This window comes from Myotis daubentonii, chromosome 8 (genome assembly GCF_963259705.1).
Source record: "Myotis daubentonii chromosome 8, mMyoDau2.1, whole genome shotgun sequence".
Taxonomy (NCBI): domain Eukaryota; kingdom Metazoa; phylum Chordata; class Mammalia; order Chiroptera; family Vespertilionidae; genus Myotis; species Myotis daubentonii.
The window spans coordinates 57,207,435-57,224,560 of NC_081847.1; the positions used below are offsets into that span (position 1 = coordinate 57,207,435).

General features: G+C 43.8%; 1 protein-coding gene and 2 long non-coding RNA genes across 10 annotated transcripts in view; 1 reads left to right on the forward strand and 2 right to left on the reverse strand.

Annotated features, from left to right (window-relative positions):
* Window positions 1-17,024, forward strand: part of LOC132239742 (uncharacterized) — a 60,566-nt gene extending 43,542 nt beyond the window's left edge. For 7 of the 8 annotated variants that reach the window (XR_009454137.1, XR_009454136.1, XR_009454141.1 and 4 more), the window contains 2 exons: window positions 12,276-12,458; window positions 15,884-17,024. This is a non-coding gene — a long non-coding RNA (uncharacterized LOC132239742). Of the gene's footprint in view, window positions 1-10,401; window positions 10,553-12,275; window positions 12,459-15,883 lie in introns of all 8 variants that reach the window. The other variant, XR_009454139.1, reaches the window with a different exon arrangement.
* Window positions 1-17,126, reverse strand: part of COLEC12 (collectin subfamily member 12) — a 179,475-nt gene that overhangs the window by 2,293 nt on the left and 160,056 nt on the right. The window contains exons 7-9 of the mRNA XM_059706502.1: window positions 16,178-16,314; window positions 13,161-13,270; window positions 6,050-6,195 (exon numbers count right to left, since the gene is read on the reverse strand). Of these exons, the coding sequence (XP_059562485.1) occupies window positions 6,050-6,195; window positions 13,161-13,270; window positions 16,178-16,314 (393 nt within the window). The remainder of the gene's footprint in view (window positions 1-6,049; window positions 6,196-13,160; window positions 13,271-16,177; window positions 16,315-17,126) is intronic.
* On the reverse strand, window positions 1,246-2,735 carry LOC132239744 (uncharacterized). The gene is made up of 2 exons (XR_009454144.1): window positions 1,802-2,735; window positions 1,246-1,764 (listed from the first exon to the last, which is right to left on the reverse strand). It is a non-coding gene; the product is annotated as an uncharacterized LOC132239744 (long non-coding RNA).

Here is a 17,126-nt window from a genome sequence, read left to right on the forward strand (position 1 = left end):
GTATAAGATAGTGGTCCAGTTTTATTCTTTTGCATATGGCTGTCCAGTTTTCTGCACCATTTACTGAAGAGATGGTCCTGTCCCCATTGTATATTCTTGGCTCCTTTGTCATAAATTAATTGGCCGTAAATGCATGGGTTTATTTTTGGGTTTTCTATTTTGTTCCATTGATCTATTCTGTTTTTTTAAAGTAAGTTTTTATAGATTTTTAGAGAGAGGAAGGAAGAGGGAGAGATAGAAACATCAATGATAAGAGAGAATCATTGATCTGCTGCCTCCTGCATGCCCCTATTTGGGATCGAGCCCAAAACCTGGGCATGTGCCCTGATCAGGAATCAAACCAGTGACCTCTTGGTTTCTGGATCGATGCTCAACCACTGAGCCACACCGACCAGGCTATTGTTTGTTTTTGTGCCAACACCATACTGTTTTGATTACTATAGTTTTGTAATAGAGTTTGAAATCAGGAAGTGTGATGCCTCCAGCCTTATTTTTTTTCCCCACAAGATTACTTTGGCTACATGGGGTCTTTTGTGGTTCTATACACATTTTAGTATTGTTTGTTGTATTTTTGTGAAAAATGCCAGTGGGATTTTTAAAATATATATATATTTTATTGATTTTTTTACAGAGAGGAAGGGAGAGGGATGGAGAGTTAGAAACATCGATGAGAGAGAAACATCGATCAGCTGCCTCCTGCACACTCCCTACTGGGGATGTGTCTGCAACCAAGGTACATGCCCTTGACCGGAATCGAACCTGGGACCCTTCAGTCCACAGGCCGATGCTCCATCCACCGAGCCAAACTGGTTAGGGCTGCCAGTGGGATTTTGATGGGAATTGCACTGAATCTATAGATTCCTTGGTATGTATGGATATTTTAACAGTATTAATTCTCCCAATCCATAATTACAGAATATCTTGCCATTTATTTGTGTCTTCTTCAATTTTATTCAACAGTTATCTTATAGTTCTTTAAATATCTGGTGGTGGAATTTATTAGTGAAGCCATCTGGTCCTGGATTTTGTTTGTTGGGAGGCTTCTGAATACTGATTCCACCTCCTTACTAATAATTGATCTATTTGGATTCTATTTTTTCATGATTCAGTTTTGATAGGTTATGTTTCTAGGAACTATTTCTTCTATGTTGTCCAATTTGTTGGTGTATAAATTTTCATAGTAGTCTCTTATGATCCTTTTTATTCCTCTGGTATGAGTTGTAATATGCCCTCTTTCATTTCAGATTATATTTGTGGCCATCCTTTTTTTTTTTTTTTTTTTTTTTTGCGAGTCTAACGAAAGGTTTGTCATTTAAAAAAAAATATTTTCAAATACCAGCTCTTGATTTCATCAATCTTTTCTATTGCCATTTTAGTCTCCATTTCATTTATTTCTGCTCTTACCTTTATTTCCTTACCTCTACCAATTTGGGGCTTCATTTGTTCTTTTTCTAATTCCTGGAGGTGTAAAGTTAGATTGAGATTTCTCTTGTTTCTTGATGTAGCCATTTATTGCTATGAAATTCCCTCTTAGAACTGCTTTTGCTGAGTCTCATAAGTTTTGGTATATTGTGTTTCCATTTTCATTTGCCTCAAGGTATTCTTGATGTGTTGCTAATAATCCTCACTTGAGGATATTTTTTCCATTGCTTTTCAGAGAGAGTGGAAGGGAGGGAGGAAGGGGGAGAGAGAGAAACATTGATGTGAGAGAAACACATCCATTGGTGGCCTTATGCATTCGCTCCGACCAGGCAGGGAGTGAACCTGTAATCCAGGTATGTGCCCTTGACCAGAATCGAACCTGTGACCTTTGGGTGTTTTGGCTGATCTCTAACCACTGGAAATACTGGCTGGGCTCAAGATATTGTATTTCTTTTGATTTCTTATTTGACCCATTTGTAGTACAGTAGCATACTGTTTAATCTCCATATATTTGTGAATTTTCCAGTTTTCTTCTTGTAACTCATTGCTAGTTTCATATCCTTGTGGTCAGAAGAGATGTTTGATATTTCAGTCTTCTTAAACTTATTAAGACTTGTTTTGTGGACTGACATAAGATATATCCTGGACAATGTCCCATATATACTTGAGAAGAATATGTATTCTGTTGCTTTTGGGGGGAATGTTAAGTATATATCTCTTAAGTCCATTTGGTCTAATGTGTTGTTTAAGGCCAATGTTTCCTTCCTGATTATCTATCTCAGCAGTTCTCAACCTGTGGGTCGTGACCCCTTTGGGGGTCGAATGACCCTTTCACAGGGGTCTCCTAAGACCATTGGAAAACACACATATAATTACATATTGTTTTTGTGATTAATCACTATGCTTTAATTATGTTCAACTTGTAACAATGAAAATACATCCTGCATATCAGATATTTACATTACGATTCATAACAGTAGCAAAATTACAGTTATGAAGTAGCAATGAAAATAATTTTATGGTTGGGGGTCACCACAACACGAGGAACTGTATTGAAGGGTCGCAGCGTTAGGAAGGTTGAGAACCACTGATCTATCTGGATGATTTATCTTTAAAGTCCTCTGTTATCAATGTAGTGTTATTTCTCTCTTTAGTTCTGTTAATATTCGCTCTACATATTTTGGTGCTTCAAATATAATGTGTTGCGTGCATAAATACTTACAAATGTTTATCCTCTTATATTAACTTCTTTATCATTATGTAATGACCTGGTCTTATTACAGTTTTTGTTTTAAAGTCTATTTTGCCTGCCCTGCCAGTATGGCTCAGTTGGTTGGGTGTCATCCCACGCACCGTAGGGTTGCTGGTTAGATTCCTGGTCAGAGCATATGCCCTGGTTGTGGGCTCCATTCCGTTTGTTCTTGCATCAATGTTTCTCTCTCTCTCTCTAAAAATCAATTTTAAAAAATCTCTAAAGTCTATTTGCCTCATATACATATAGGTACCCCAACTTCTTTTGGTTTCCATTTGCATGGAATATCTTTTTCTATCCTTTCACTTTCAGTCTGTGTGTCCTTCATTGAAGTGAATCACTTGTAGGGAGCACATAGATTGTATTTTTATCCATCTAGTCACTCATATATTAAAAAAAAGTTTTTTAAAGGCATTTTACTGATTTTAGAGGAAGATGGAGAGATAGAAACATCAATGATCAGAGAGAATCATTGGCTGCTTCCTGCACGCCTCCTACTGGGGATCGAGCCTAAAACCTGGGCATGTGTCCTGACCAGGAATTGAATTGTGACCTCCTGGTTTATAGGTCAATGCTCTGTAAATCACTGAGCAACACCGGCTGGGCCACTATGTCTTTTGATTGGAGAATTTAGTCCATTTACATTTAAAGTAATTATTGATAAGAATGTACTTATTGCCATTTGTTTTCTGGTGGTTTTGTAATTCCTCTGTTCCTTTCTTCTCTCTCTCTTTTTTCTCTTGCTTTCTTCCTTTGTGATTTGATGAATTTCATTAGTGGTATGCTTAGATTCCTTTCTCTCTCTCTTTTTTTCTGTGTATCTACTATAGGTTTTTGCCTTGTAGTTACCATGAGGCTTATGTATAACAGCTTATATTTATAACACCCTATTTTAAGTTAAAAACAATTTAAGTTTGAGCACATTCTAAAGCTCTACACTTTTATTCTTCCCCCACCATTTTTTGTTTTTGATGTCACAATGAATATCTTTTTCTATTGTTTATCCCTTAACAACTTATCAGTTATTTTTACTACTTTTCTCTTTCAAACTTCATACTAGCTCTATAATGATTAATGTACCATCTTTACAAAATGAGATTATTCTGAATTTTACTATATTCACCTTTACCCGTGAAATTTACATGTTCATCTGTTACCCTGTTACTTTTATTTTCAGCTTAACATTTTTTATAAGACTAGTCTAGTGATGATGGACTCCATTAGGGTTTGCTTTTCTGGAAAATTTTTTAATCTCTTTTAATTCTGAAGGACAACTTGCCAAGTAGTGTTCTTGGTTGGATGTTTTTTATTTCAGCACTTGAATATATTGTGCCACTCTCTTCTGGCCTGCCAAGTTTCTGTTGGGAAAAAAAATCTGCTGATAGTCTCTTAGGAGTTTCCTTGTATGCAACAAGTAGTTTTTCTCTTGCTAATTTTAATATTTTCTCCTTTAACTTTTGATATTTTAAGAAACCTGCTTCAGGTCTCTTTGGGTTCCTCTTATTTGGAGTGCTCTGGTTTCCTGGATTAGATGTCTGATCCAGCTTATGGACATTTCTTCCCTAAGTTATAGACATGTTCAATCATTATTTCTTTAAATAAGCTTATCTTTTGCTTTTTCTTCTGGGACCTTCTATAATGTGAATGTTGATCCACTGGACGTCTCATAATTCCTTTAAGCTATCTTCACTTTTTGAAATTCTTTCTTTGTTGATTGAGTTAGTGAGCTCCACTGCCCTCTCTCAGTTCACTGATCCTTTCCTCTGCTTCATCTAGTATACTGTTGAATCCCACAGGTATAGTTTTCATTGCAGTTATTGTATTCTTCAGCTCTGTGACTTCTATTTGGCACTTTCTTATGTTAGCTCCATTTCATTAAGGACTTTTTGAGGTTTTATCTTGTTCTTTTTTGGGAATATATTTCTTCATTTACCTTGATTCCCCATTTTGGTTTCTATACATTAAAGTGCCACCTTTTCCAGTCTTGAGGGAATAGCCTTGTGTAAGAGATGAACCTTATCGTTGAACCCTGCCCTAGCTCTTGATTGTCCAAGTAGCCTATTTTATAATTAGTCCCCCAGTAATTGAGGCAGATCCAAAGGAGAGGTACCCAAGGAGAGGATCTCAGTCAGCACCCAGATTTGGACTGATTGGAAGCCAGATCTTCAGGCAGCTGCTTTTAAGATATGTAAATGTACACAGTAGGACCACAAGTGTTTGTTCCTCTGGCAACCAGAGCTGGGTGAACTAGAAGTGTCTCCTGAGCAGTTGTCACAATGGTCAGGGCACCAGATGAGTGTACAGGCTTCTTTCTAGGAGATACTGATTACCTTGAATGAGGCAGAGTAAGTGTGCAAAGATGGAGTCCACTGGCCTCAGAAGTCCCCTAGACGTGTGCCAAACCAGAAGCCTTGCCCCCCTTGCTGAAGCTCCAGCACAAGCAAATAGGTTTCTTTCACAGAAACACTTGGGGTGTAATTCATTCTGCTGTGTGTGCTGTGCCCTGGGGGTGGTAGCTGGCCAAGAACTGTGTCTCTGTTACTAGCCCATGGGAACTGAGGAATGCAAGCTCTAGAAGTAGGTGATCAAGGCATGTCCCCTGGGCAGCAGCTGCAAAACCTGGGGTACCCTTTAGAAATATACTGATTCTCTGCAGCATGGCAGAGGGAGAGTGCAAAGATAGTGCCTGCCCTCCATGGTCTTCCAACTTTTTTTAAGAAATAAAGGCTTAATAAGATACACTTCACATATCATTTAAAGTATATAATTAAAGTGGTTTTTATAATATTCACAAAGTTGTACAATTTAGAACATTTTCATCACCTCCAAAAGAAATCCCGTAACTATTAGATTCACTCCTTCTCCCTAAAACTTTTAAATCTAGTTGTGATGAAAAAAATTAAGAGAACACATTCTAAAGAAGGTCATGTATTAAATGAAGCTGTAGATAAGTACTTTTGAAATGGAAAAAATCTCTAAAAGCCTCTTTGGCTTATTAACTTATAAGGGGCACTGACTATATCTCTCCATTATCTACTACAGCATCTTGCCCATAGTAAATACTAAATAAATACAGGTGGAATTAAATGCTTGGCTACCTGAACTGTGTATGGAACTTTATGAAAAAAATATAATACTGGTGCCATATGTTAAAGAACAAATGTCTGACAGTGTAACCTAGGCTAGTTAGTCTAACATTTATTGAGTACTTTCTCTACATTAGGCACCTTTATTATCGCCTCCTCACAATGACCTCCTTAAGAGGATGCTATGATGATTCCTCAGTGGCAAAACCAGGACTGGATTCAGAGCCCTCTTGCCCTTTAATAGGAAATAACCTCTGCAGCTCCCTCTTCAGTTCCCTCTACTGCTTACCTGTCTCCCTGTCTTTTTCACATATGAAGTTATTGATGTCTTCACACTGGAAATCGTTCCACTGCCCAGCGTAAATTAGCCCAGCACAGTCTTCTCCTCGCCCATGGCCATGGCCCCAGTCATCTGGCTGTCCAGCTTTCCAATTTCTTTTAACAAAACAGAAATTGAATGTTATTTTAAAGTCATGTAGAAGTTTTCTTTCCCCAAAGCAGCAGGGAAATATAAAAAAAACAAAACCCCAAAACTGAAGCATGTCATTTGTCTTAGAAGGAAAATGCATTGTTTAAAAATCCATGCATACTCTTTTTTTTATCTTCATCCAAGGATGTGTTTATGGATTTTAAAAAAATTTTATTTTATTTTTTTTTTTGAGAGAGAGGAAGGCAGGAAGGGAGGGTGGAAGGGAAAGAGAAAGAGAGAGAGAGGCATCAATTGGTTGCCTCCTGTTCAAACCTGCAACCAATTGCCTGACCGGGAATTGAACCCACAATCTTTCTAGTGCAAAGGACAACCCTCCAACTAACTGAGCCACCTGGCCAGGGTGCATGCATAACTCTTATTCAGAATAAGAATCAGCTGTTTTGCAGAGTACAGCTATACCTTATTTTATAGTGCTCTGTTTTATGATGCTTCAGATTTTTATTTTTATTTTTTACAAATTGAAGGCAAGAGCCTCCCCCAGCAAAAAGATTATGACTTGCTTTATTGTGGTCTGGAACCGAGATGTGCCTATAGTGTGTATTGCAGCATCTCCCTACAAGGTTGTTTTCCTTGTCTGAATGAAATCAACTCATTGAGTTACTTTATCACAATGCTGAGAGTAAATCCTTCTTTAACACAGTTAGATGAATGAAGATGGTCTCCTGTACTGCAATGCTGACTTCTGGACACGTGTAAATATTTGTGCATGAATTTATCTACACTCTGAGTATATGATACACACACACACACACTCTCTTGTGAGAACCTAGAGGGATCCTTGTACATTTTGATACCTTGCCTCTCTAAGTCAAAGAGTCAGGCAGAGAAAGTGAGAGGCCCTTGATATACATTTACAAGAGCCTATAATTATAGACACTTGGTTATGGTTGTGTGGCTAAGTTTTAGATCGTTGGTTGCTTTAGAAAGAAACAGTAATTTAATCTTACTGAAAATGACTCAGACATTTCACTGCCTTTTTTGGAAGAGAGATTCTTAAAAACAAGTTTTCTTTAGGATGAGTTCACTTGGGGCTTATTAACTTGGATGCCGCTGCTCAAATCACCACTTTGCCAAGTTTTGCTCTTCTTTACTCTATTTTCATGCAGTAAGTTAGATGTGCTATCAAGACTAAAAACTCGAAAGGTAAATTTTCTCTAAGAAGCAGGCCTTGCACAGAAGCCTGTGGTCACTGCCTGAGAGGACAAGCTTGCCTCACGTGGAGGGTCGGGAAGAACATCTGCAGCAGGAGTGCTTCCCATAAACTGTGACTCATTATTCCATCAGCCACAGTGTCCTAGGGCCACCCGAGGAGAGAGCCCAATCGTCCCACATCTTTTGACAATGAAACCAGCAAAATCAGAGGGCAGTGGGAAAGGACAGTTGAAAATTATAAAGGATAAGGCAACAAAATAGAAGATTTTCCCACATCAAATGTATATTCTGGGATTTAAAAGAAATGATGAGTAACCTTACTTAAATAAATCTAGTGATGAAAGGTAATTTAGATAAAACCGTCAACTGATGAGATTAAAAACAGGGTCATAGGAGGGAGAGTTAAAAATATGAATTCATTCACATTTTCACACAATACATATCCACAGAGCACCTACTATGAGGTCAGGGATAATTCTAGGTGATGGCAACACAGCAAAATAGAGAATAGACAGAACCCCAGCCCTCAGAGAACTCACATAGCAGGCAAGAAACAAATGAATTAAAAACTTAAGACTGCCACCGTGATGCCAGAGAGAGATGAAGTTGGGAGGGAAAATAGTTGACTTCCACGTGGATACTTTAAAAAAAAAAAAATCCCCACCAAAGGACATAATTACAGAGAGGGAAGGATGGGGGAGCAGGGGCGGGGAGGGAGACACAGAATGGCAAAGAATGGGAAAAGAATGGCAGAGGCCTAAGCTGAAAAATTCCTGCATCCCATACTATATCCTAGTATAATACACGTCACAGAAGTGGTTGGATAGCATACTGTAAGTACACCAGGGACCTCGGAAGCACTCGGACTCACTGTCCACTGAATTGGAAACACAAGCACGTCCGCTTGTGGGTGTGACCTTCCCCCAGGATTCTGGGCTGACCGTACTGGAGACAAAACACAAAGTCCCAATCTTGGGAATCGCCCCTTCCAACTTGGTAACTTTCTTATTGACCGCAAGATTGACTGAGGCTTCGTGGCCAAAAAACTTCTGCTGGTAAGAGCCTGGCTTCAAAATAGGAAAAATCTTGCTGGTGAGTATTTCTTTGCTGTAGAATTTTCTCCTGCTATAGAGGTCTGTTCAGTGGAAGACTTCTCTCTAGTGGCCTGAGCCAGTGCCACTCTGGTAGAAACATGAAGCATGAGTGAGTTATTGCTGAGTTAGATGGCACTGAGTGTTCCCTTCTGGTGCCTACCATTCCTTTGCCCTCTATTATATAAAGTTGTTTGGAGCAGTCTGTAGACAGAAAGGCAGGTATGTTTTATCTTTGTGATGTTGAGATGAAAGCTGTCACTCGTAACTTGACAGCATGTTTCCACCAAGTGATGTCCTGTGCAGGGGACCAAGAAGTGGGCAAGAATAAAGGAGATTCAGTGTGTTTCAGGAAACCTTCAGGAAGAATATCACACCTCTGGTGATTGATCTAGGTGGGCAAGGGCAAGTCGGGTGGGCAGGCAAGGCCTTAAAAGGCTGTTTCACAGTACTGCGCTGAATAAGTGGATAGAGTCTGCACATCCCACTTGTGGCTGACTCCCCTGTGCTAACTCAGCCTCCATTAACAGTGACAACTTCTGTCAAAGGACGTGCCTGCATTTGTTCCCTCAAGAGTGGAAAGATTGGCTTTGACATGCTCCTGGCTCACGGATCCTCTCCTGTTTGTACGTTTTCTGTTTCATTCTTTCCAGTCTTTGTTTCCTTCCTTCTACTTATTGTGGAATTAATTGCTCTTCTTCTTCTTCTTTTAACCTCTGAAAGTAGAAGCTCAGATCATTGATTTTTCAACTTAAAATATTTTTTCTAAGTGTTTTAAAGCTATAAATGCCTTTTTAAAATTGTTAGCTGCATCCCAAAAAAAAACTTGATATGTTTACAAACTTTCATTTTGTTTGAAACACTTGAAATTTCTTTTGTGATTTCTTCTTTGATTCATAGATTATTTATAAGTGTGTCCTGTAATTTCCAAATATTTGGGGATTTTATAGCTTTTTGTTCTCCATTTCTAATTTAATTTTGCTTTGGTTAGAGAACATATTCTGCATAATTCCACTGCTTTTAAATTTATCAACACTTGAGGGCCCAGCATATAGTTTCTCTTGGTGAACATCCCTTATGTACTTGAAATGCATATATACTTGTAGTTACTGGGTGAAATGTTCCATAATGTGCATGGAGTTACGTTAGTTGGTAGTGTCTACTATATCCCTTCTGGGTTTTCTACTAGATCTGTCGGTTACTGAGAGGAGAATGTTGAAATATCCTTTGAAGCCCCGCTCTTTGCTATGGCCACATTTAGGGTTGGTACATATGTCTTCTGGATTGTGGTCCTGGAAGTCAGGTTTTCTTACATAAGTGGAAGAATACCACCTCTCGCTCATACTGCTGGCCACACACTCTGGAAAGGATCCCGCAGGCCAGCATGGAGGCTGGCTCACAGGTGCTCCGGGATAATCACTGACTGTTACCATGGGACCTTGGCCAGTCACCCGTCGGGGGGCTGGTGCTGGCAGGAATGGAGTTTTCACAGGCTTGTGGTGAAAGGAGAAAAATAAGGACTCTGTGTGTGTGTGATGGTCAGCAGTCTTTTATTGAAAAGGACTGTAGGTTTCTTTTTTTTTCTGTGCTGAGATTTGTTGATAGGTGATTTTTAAAACCCACGTCCATAGTTGGTAAATAAAATCTTGGCAGTGTTTGTCAACCTCCAGTCTTCCTTTTGGAATTTCACTGGTGTGTGGACCTGAAGCATCTGGGACCCTGTCTTGGGCACTGCCCTGAGACGTCGCAGATACTGTAGCACATGCCGTCCTTTTCCTCAATAGCTGGTCCTAAGTCAGTGAGTCAGGTCATATGCTGTATAGGAAATAAACCTTAGCTCAGATTTGTGTGTCGCTCAGCCTGTGGCATCCACTCCATATGACTGTTACTTTTGTCTGTGTATTCTAGCCCTGTCCTTCTCAATCAGCTATCAGCATAAAACATGGAGGTTTCAAGAGGCAGAGAAGAGAGCCTTTTATCCCTTGTCTATTTCCTCTTTAACAGAAACCACAAAACCCTGAGACAGTTTCAAAAGGGCATGTGAATGTATGTAAAAAAGGTAAGAGGAAACCTGTGGCAGGCGAGCCAGGGTCTAGAGCAGCGGTTCTCAACCTGTGGGTCGCGACCCCTTTGGCGGTCGAACGACCCTTTCACAGGGGTCGCCTAAGACCATCCTGCATATCAGATATTTACTTTACGATTCATAACAGTAGCAACATTACAGTTATGAAGTAGCAACGAAAATAATTTTATGGTTGGGTCACAACATGAGGAACTGTATTTAAAGGGCCAGAAGGTTGAGAACCACTGGTCTAGAGGGTAAAGGTGAGAAGTGTTCGGGCAGACCTCTGAGAGCCTGATACCCAGCCCCTATGCCAAGGCATGGCAGAGAACAGTCTGTCTTCTTTCCAAACTTAGTCTGATACCTGGGCTACTGTGTGTGGCATCTCAATCAGGACACTGTATAATATATAAATGCTACGTAGTAGTACTCTGCTGTTACTGACTAGCATGAAAATACTTGGGATTATGACAATACCAGTGCTAGCAGGTGACATTTCTTGAGCTCTCCCCATGGGCCAAGTACTGTACTAAATGCTGTATGTGTATTATCTCATTTAATATCCACAATACCGATGTAGGGCCTTCCATGATACTCCTTTCTATATGAGGACGTGAGGTTTCGCGTGGTTGAGTAGCTCGCACAAGGTCGCACAGCTGAGAGTGCTCGGTCAGGGCCTGGAGCCCAACCATCGGCCCCGGGGCATGTGCGCTCTCCCCTAGCGGCACTGGCTCTTTCTAGTTTGTGCAATGTTTATTATTCTGTGTCAAGTTAAATTAGCCTCCAGTGTTGAGGCCTCATGCTATGTCTGCCTAGTTTATTCTTGCTTTTAAAATTTGATCCTGCGGGGTTTTACACGTATATGTGTTCCTTTGGGTGGAAAATGAGAAGCGCAGTCGGTGCTGTGGCTGGGGTGCAGAGCCAAAGCTCGCAGGGGGGTTCCAGGGTGGCTGGGGACAGGGTCCCGGGAAGGTGTCTGGTGATGTAATCTTTTGGTACCTCGGGTCCCAGGTACGAAAGCTGGTGCTCTCCTTCCAAATCATGTAATTCTCGCTGGAGCCTGGGGACGAGGCGAAAAGTCCCGCCTTGGGAGAGCTGGCGTAGACAGTAATGTTTCTCCTCAACCCGTTCCATATGTGCCAATCCGTTGGTTTTTTTCTTGGAGGAAGGCTTAAGATTGAATTTCTTAGTGAGTCTAACCCAGACCTTTTTTGCATTTATGGCTGTGAGAAAAGTGGGGGAGACTGGTATTTTTTCAGCACCCTTTGGGCTCCTTTAAAAAAAAAAAAGGTTTTGGCATTCTTACCTGTCAGTCAGATTCATCCTTTCCTTTAATCACCACTGCCTCCCACACCACCTCCAGCCCTGCGCTGCTCCGATTTCAGATGCCAACTCTCAACTGTTTGAGTCTCCTGAGCGCACCTCAGCCATGCTGGGCACTCTCCTCCGGCTGACGGCCATGTTCCCGGGGACCAGGGTTTGGTGCCACTTCCCCTCCCCAAGGACAGGATATCTGTCAGGCCAGGCCGAGGCTCATCTTCAGCCAACCTAAAATCTTCAACGTTCCACCTTGACTTTTGGGCCCTCGCTTTTTTTAAAGACATGGCCCTATTCTGGTCATCTGTATCTTCCAATCGTGATTTTCACATGGCTGACTTAAAAGTACAGAGAAGCCCCTCTCCACCACCTCTGACCCACTCCTGCTCCTCGACTCCTCCAGGTCTGGCCTCAATGCCCGTGACACCGCCTGAGACCCGAAGCGCCCTTGCTTTCTCCTCTCCTGGTGCCATGGATGCTGCAGTCTCCTCCACGCTCGGGACATGCTCCTGAAGCTGAGATGCCCTCACCCCTATGCACACCCACGGGCCTGTCTTCTGTCTCCAGCAAAGGAAAGGATTCAGAGGTGGGTTTTTAGAAATTCTGCTCTATTTAGTACAGTTTATTTCCACATCCATTAGAGGCAAGGCAGGACTAGGAAGAAGTGAAATTTAAATTGGCACGAAGTTAGTTATCATCAGACCTTTGGGCAGGATTAGGGGCAGTGGACACCTGGGGTAGGCAGCTGGGCCTAGGAGCTCTGAGAAGGTGCTGTGACATGCTTGCATTCTTCAGAGAACCCAAGTCACATCGGACCACACGAGGGAATCTTCAAACCTTTAGGAGACGGTTACCCCACAAACACCTTTGTTTAGAGTACACTTGAACTTCCCGTAAAACTTGCAGTTCATAATCATGCTCTGGACAGAAGCCCAACCAGATTAAGGGTGAACTCTGAATGTGCCTGAGGTCGTCTGGGCTCCCTTCTCCTTCATGGCAGCATTTAAAGGGAACACTTCAGCCACATAGGTGGTTTTTGTGAGTCTGATTTTCTTTCATAGAAATGAAAAAAGTTCACTCCACAAAAAGAAAAATCCTACTTTATAGCATATATCATCCCAACTACAATTTCCCTTCATAGAAATGCACAACGGGTACCAGGAACCTCAGTGTGCAGAGTGTCTAGGACATAGAGTTGTTAAGGAAGAAATTGTAGGAAATCAGGCAAGAGGTGAAAAACAGAACAGTGCGAGTCTGACAACCGAGCTGGAAGTTTCTGAGTACTCACTTATACTCTAGGGACGTCCCATCCAGCCACTTCCATTCATTTTCATGCTCCAAATCCGTGAGGCCGATCCAATGGCTCTCTCTCCCCACCATCTGCTTTTTTATCCATTGCTGAGCAATAAACCAGAGACGGTGCATTAGTATTTCTTGGAACAGATGTCTGTGGGGTTTCTTCCCCAACATTTAGAAAATAAGGACAGTTTAAAAGAAAATGTGTGTCAGCACATTACTCTGCTTTTGCTGTACTCCTTTTTTAAAAATATATATATTTTATTGATTTTTTACAGAGAGGGAGGGAGAGGGATAGAGAGTTAGAAACATCGATGAGAGAGAAACATCAACCAGCTGCCTCTTGCACACTCCCTACTGGGGATGTGCCCGCAGCCAAGGTACATGCCCTTGACCAGAATCGAACCTGGGACCCTTGAGTCCGCAGGCTGATGCTCTATCCACTGAGCCAAACCAGTTAGGGCGCTGTACTCCTTTTTATTGTACTTTTGTTTGGCACTGTCTTGGGGGCTTTGACAGTTTTCCTCTTATCCTATACTAGAGGCCCAGTGCACAAATTTGTGCACAGGTGGGGTCCAGCTGGCCTGCTCCAATCAGGGCCAAGGGGGCCAGGCCAGCGGGGGGAGGGGCCGCAGGTGGTTGGCTGGCCGGCCCCGCTTCCTGGTTGAATTCCCGGTCCAGGGGACAATTTGCATATTAGCCTTTTATTATATAGGACTAGGGGCCTGGTGCACGAAATTCGTGCACTGGGTGTGTGTCGGGGGGGAGTGTCCCTCAGCCCAGCCTGCCCCCTCTCACATACTGGGAGCCCTCAGGCGTTGACCCCCATCACCCTCCAATCGCAGGATCGGCCCCTTGCCCAGGCCTGACGCCTCTGACAGAGGCGTAGACCCCCATCACCCTCTGATCACCTGATCGGCCCCTTGCCCAGGCCTGACGCCTCTGCCAGAGGTGTCAGGCTTGGACAGGGGACCCCCATCTCCCTCTGATCGCTTGCTCCACCCCCCGCCCAAGCCTGACCCCTCTGACCCAGGCTTCAGGCCCCGCAGCTACAGCGGCCCCGCGATCGTGGGCTCCGCTTTAGGCCCAGGCAAGGGACCCCTAGCTCCCGAGACTGCCAGCTTCGACCGTGCCCAGCTCCCATTGCTGGCTCCACCCCTACTTCCTGCTATCACTGGCCAGGGCGGCAAAGGCGCCTGATTCTCTGATCATGGCTGGGGGCAGGGCAAAGGCGGCCCCAGGGCCGCCTTTGCCCTGCCCCCCAGCTCTTAGCTCCCCCCTGGGTTTCCAATCACTGTCAGTGGCAGGGGGCTTCTTCCTGCTTTCCCTTTCGCCTCCCTGCATTGTGCCTACATATGCAAATTAGCCGCCATCTTGTTGGCAGTTAACTGCCAATCTTAGTTGGCAGTTAACTGCCAATCATAGTTGGCAGTTAATTTGCATATAGCCCTGATTAGCCAATGAAAAGGGTGTCGTCGTACGCCAATTACCATTTTTCTCTTTTATTAGTGTTGATAGACCGAATGGCGGAACAACTGGTCGCTATGACATGTGCTGACCACCAGGGGGCGTGAGCAGGGGTGCCAGACCATGCTGGTTGCTGTCATTGGGGCAAGCCTCTGATGGTTACTGAAAATTCTTTGCTCCCATGCGCTGCGCTCCTGCCCGGTGCTCACACCCACTGCCGGTGCTGTCAGCAGGTACGAGCGGTGGCTGCCAGCCCGATTGCCCCTGAGGGCTTCTGCACCTCCCCCTGCTCCTGAGGGGCAATCAGGGCAGCAGCTGCTGCCACTTGCACCTGCTGATGGTGCCAGCCCCAATTGCTCTGCACCATCAGCGGGTGTGGCACTGTCAGCACGTGGCAGGAGCAGGGCTGCCAGCAGACCAGGGGCCATACAGGAGGGGCCAGGCAGGGGCGCGGAGAATGGGCTGAGACCACCCCTGTGCCCACTGCAGCCTCACAGCCCACGGTTCCTTTCAAGGTGCACGAATTCATGCACTGGGGCCCTAGTAAAGTCATAAGTAATATTTCAGCGGTGCTCTTCCTCCTCTAACTCACCCAGACCACTCAGTGAGTTCAGCCAGCTCTATCCCCTTCAACCACCCACCCTTCCTGTGTTTGTCTATAATAGCAACAGCCATGGCATCATAGAGCTCTTTCCCTGGGCCAGGTGCCACATCCAGTATGTCACATGCAACGTGTCTTTATGCCTTACAACAACCTACGTAATAAAGATAAGCGGCTGAGCTGGGATTGGGCCCAGCTCTGTATATCCTAAAGCCGCGGCACCTGATTATATGCTCATTCCCAGTCAGTTACTATGGGAAGCATCTATCTTCTGGGTTGTGTTTGCTGGAGAGACTTAGGGAAAAGGAAGGAGGCCACTGGAACAGTGTGGCACCGAAGAAAGAGCATCAGTATTGCCAGATGGACCTCACTTTCAGGCTCAGCTCTGCATTGTTTGTCATCCCATGATTAAACCATTTAAACCTTGTGGAACCTCAGTAGGGTCATAAAGTTTAAAGGAGAAAATGGCTTGCAACGGTGCCTGGCACACATAAGGGCCAACGGAGTGCTCACCATCACTAGCTCGTGTGGGCTCTGTCCCTATGGACTTTTCTGCTCTTTCTGACCCTGCTGGGGCCACATGTCTGGTCCCTTACACCTCACTCTACCCCTACGGTGCTCATGCCTCTTTGCCCCTCTCTCCTCAGGTGCCAGCCCACAGGCTTCTCTTCTGCGTTACTGCTCTTGACAGCCACCAGGAGGAGCCACACGTCTCCCAGGCTGGATGAGCAGTCTTCCAGGTGGAAGCAGGAGGATACAATTCCCATGCCAGGAATGCTTCTTGTCACTGGATAAAGCCCAAATCTCCATAATACAGCCTTCTGTTTTTATACGACCACGAATTCTTGATATCTTTGACTCCCCAGTAAGCATGCAATTTCCAAATGTAAACTATCCCTAAATTATAGTTTTCCCCAACTCTAAGTATGCGGCAAACATACCTGTTCCTCTCTTGTGTTTATGAAAACGAGATGTGAAGACTTTTCTTCACAGAAAAGTTTCGCATCCTCAAAAATTTCTTTCTCGACCGAAAAATAGTAGCATTTGTCTGTGAAGTTCTTCCAGTGAGGCGGGCAGCCTAGGAGTGCAAAGGTTCACAACACTGATTAAAAACAAAACAGGAAAAGCACCGTGCTTCTTCAGCTGTGTGCAAGAGGCCCTGCTTCCCGCACAGGCCTGGAGCAGCCCCGTGTCCGTGTGTGGAGCCCGGACGTGCTGGGAGCAAAGACAAGTACAGGGAGCTGCAATTATGGTTAAAACTACATAATCTGGAAAATGTCTATGCTTTGTTCTTCTGCATCCAGATTAGTCCTTACAATGACAGAAACAACAACCCAAGGCAGGGCAGGCACAGATGGTCACCGTCAGCCTGGGGTCATATGGAACCTATAGACAACTGCATGGGAGAACCCGGAACCTAATCGGGCTCACAGAACAGCAGAGATGACCCGAGTGGTACTGAAGGAAATCAAGTGAAATTGGGTGTGGGTCCAAAGAGAGAAAAATAGGCTTGGGTGCAAACCCAGCATTTAAGAATTTACCAAAGGCTTAATTATGAAAAGGGCTAGAAGTCACCATAATACCTTCTCAGAAGCCATGAAATCTGGGCTTCAGTAACACAAAGTTCCACCTGCATGTTAAGTGAGGGACGTCCGTCCCCAGGTGAAGGGCATAAAGTGAGGACAGGATGGGTCGGGAGTGGCCAGCCTTGGACTTTCATGAAGGAAATGTCTGGGGACAAGTTTGTCCCTGAGGGCCGACTCAGTTAAATAAACAAGGGCTAGAGAACCTATCATGTTTACATGCGCCTGTGAGAGCAGCAGAGCCCAGTGCCTCCCCTCGGGTGTGGGGGAGCATGGAGGGCACACTGGGGCCAGCCCAGCCATGAGC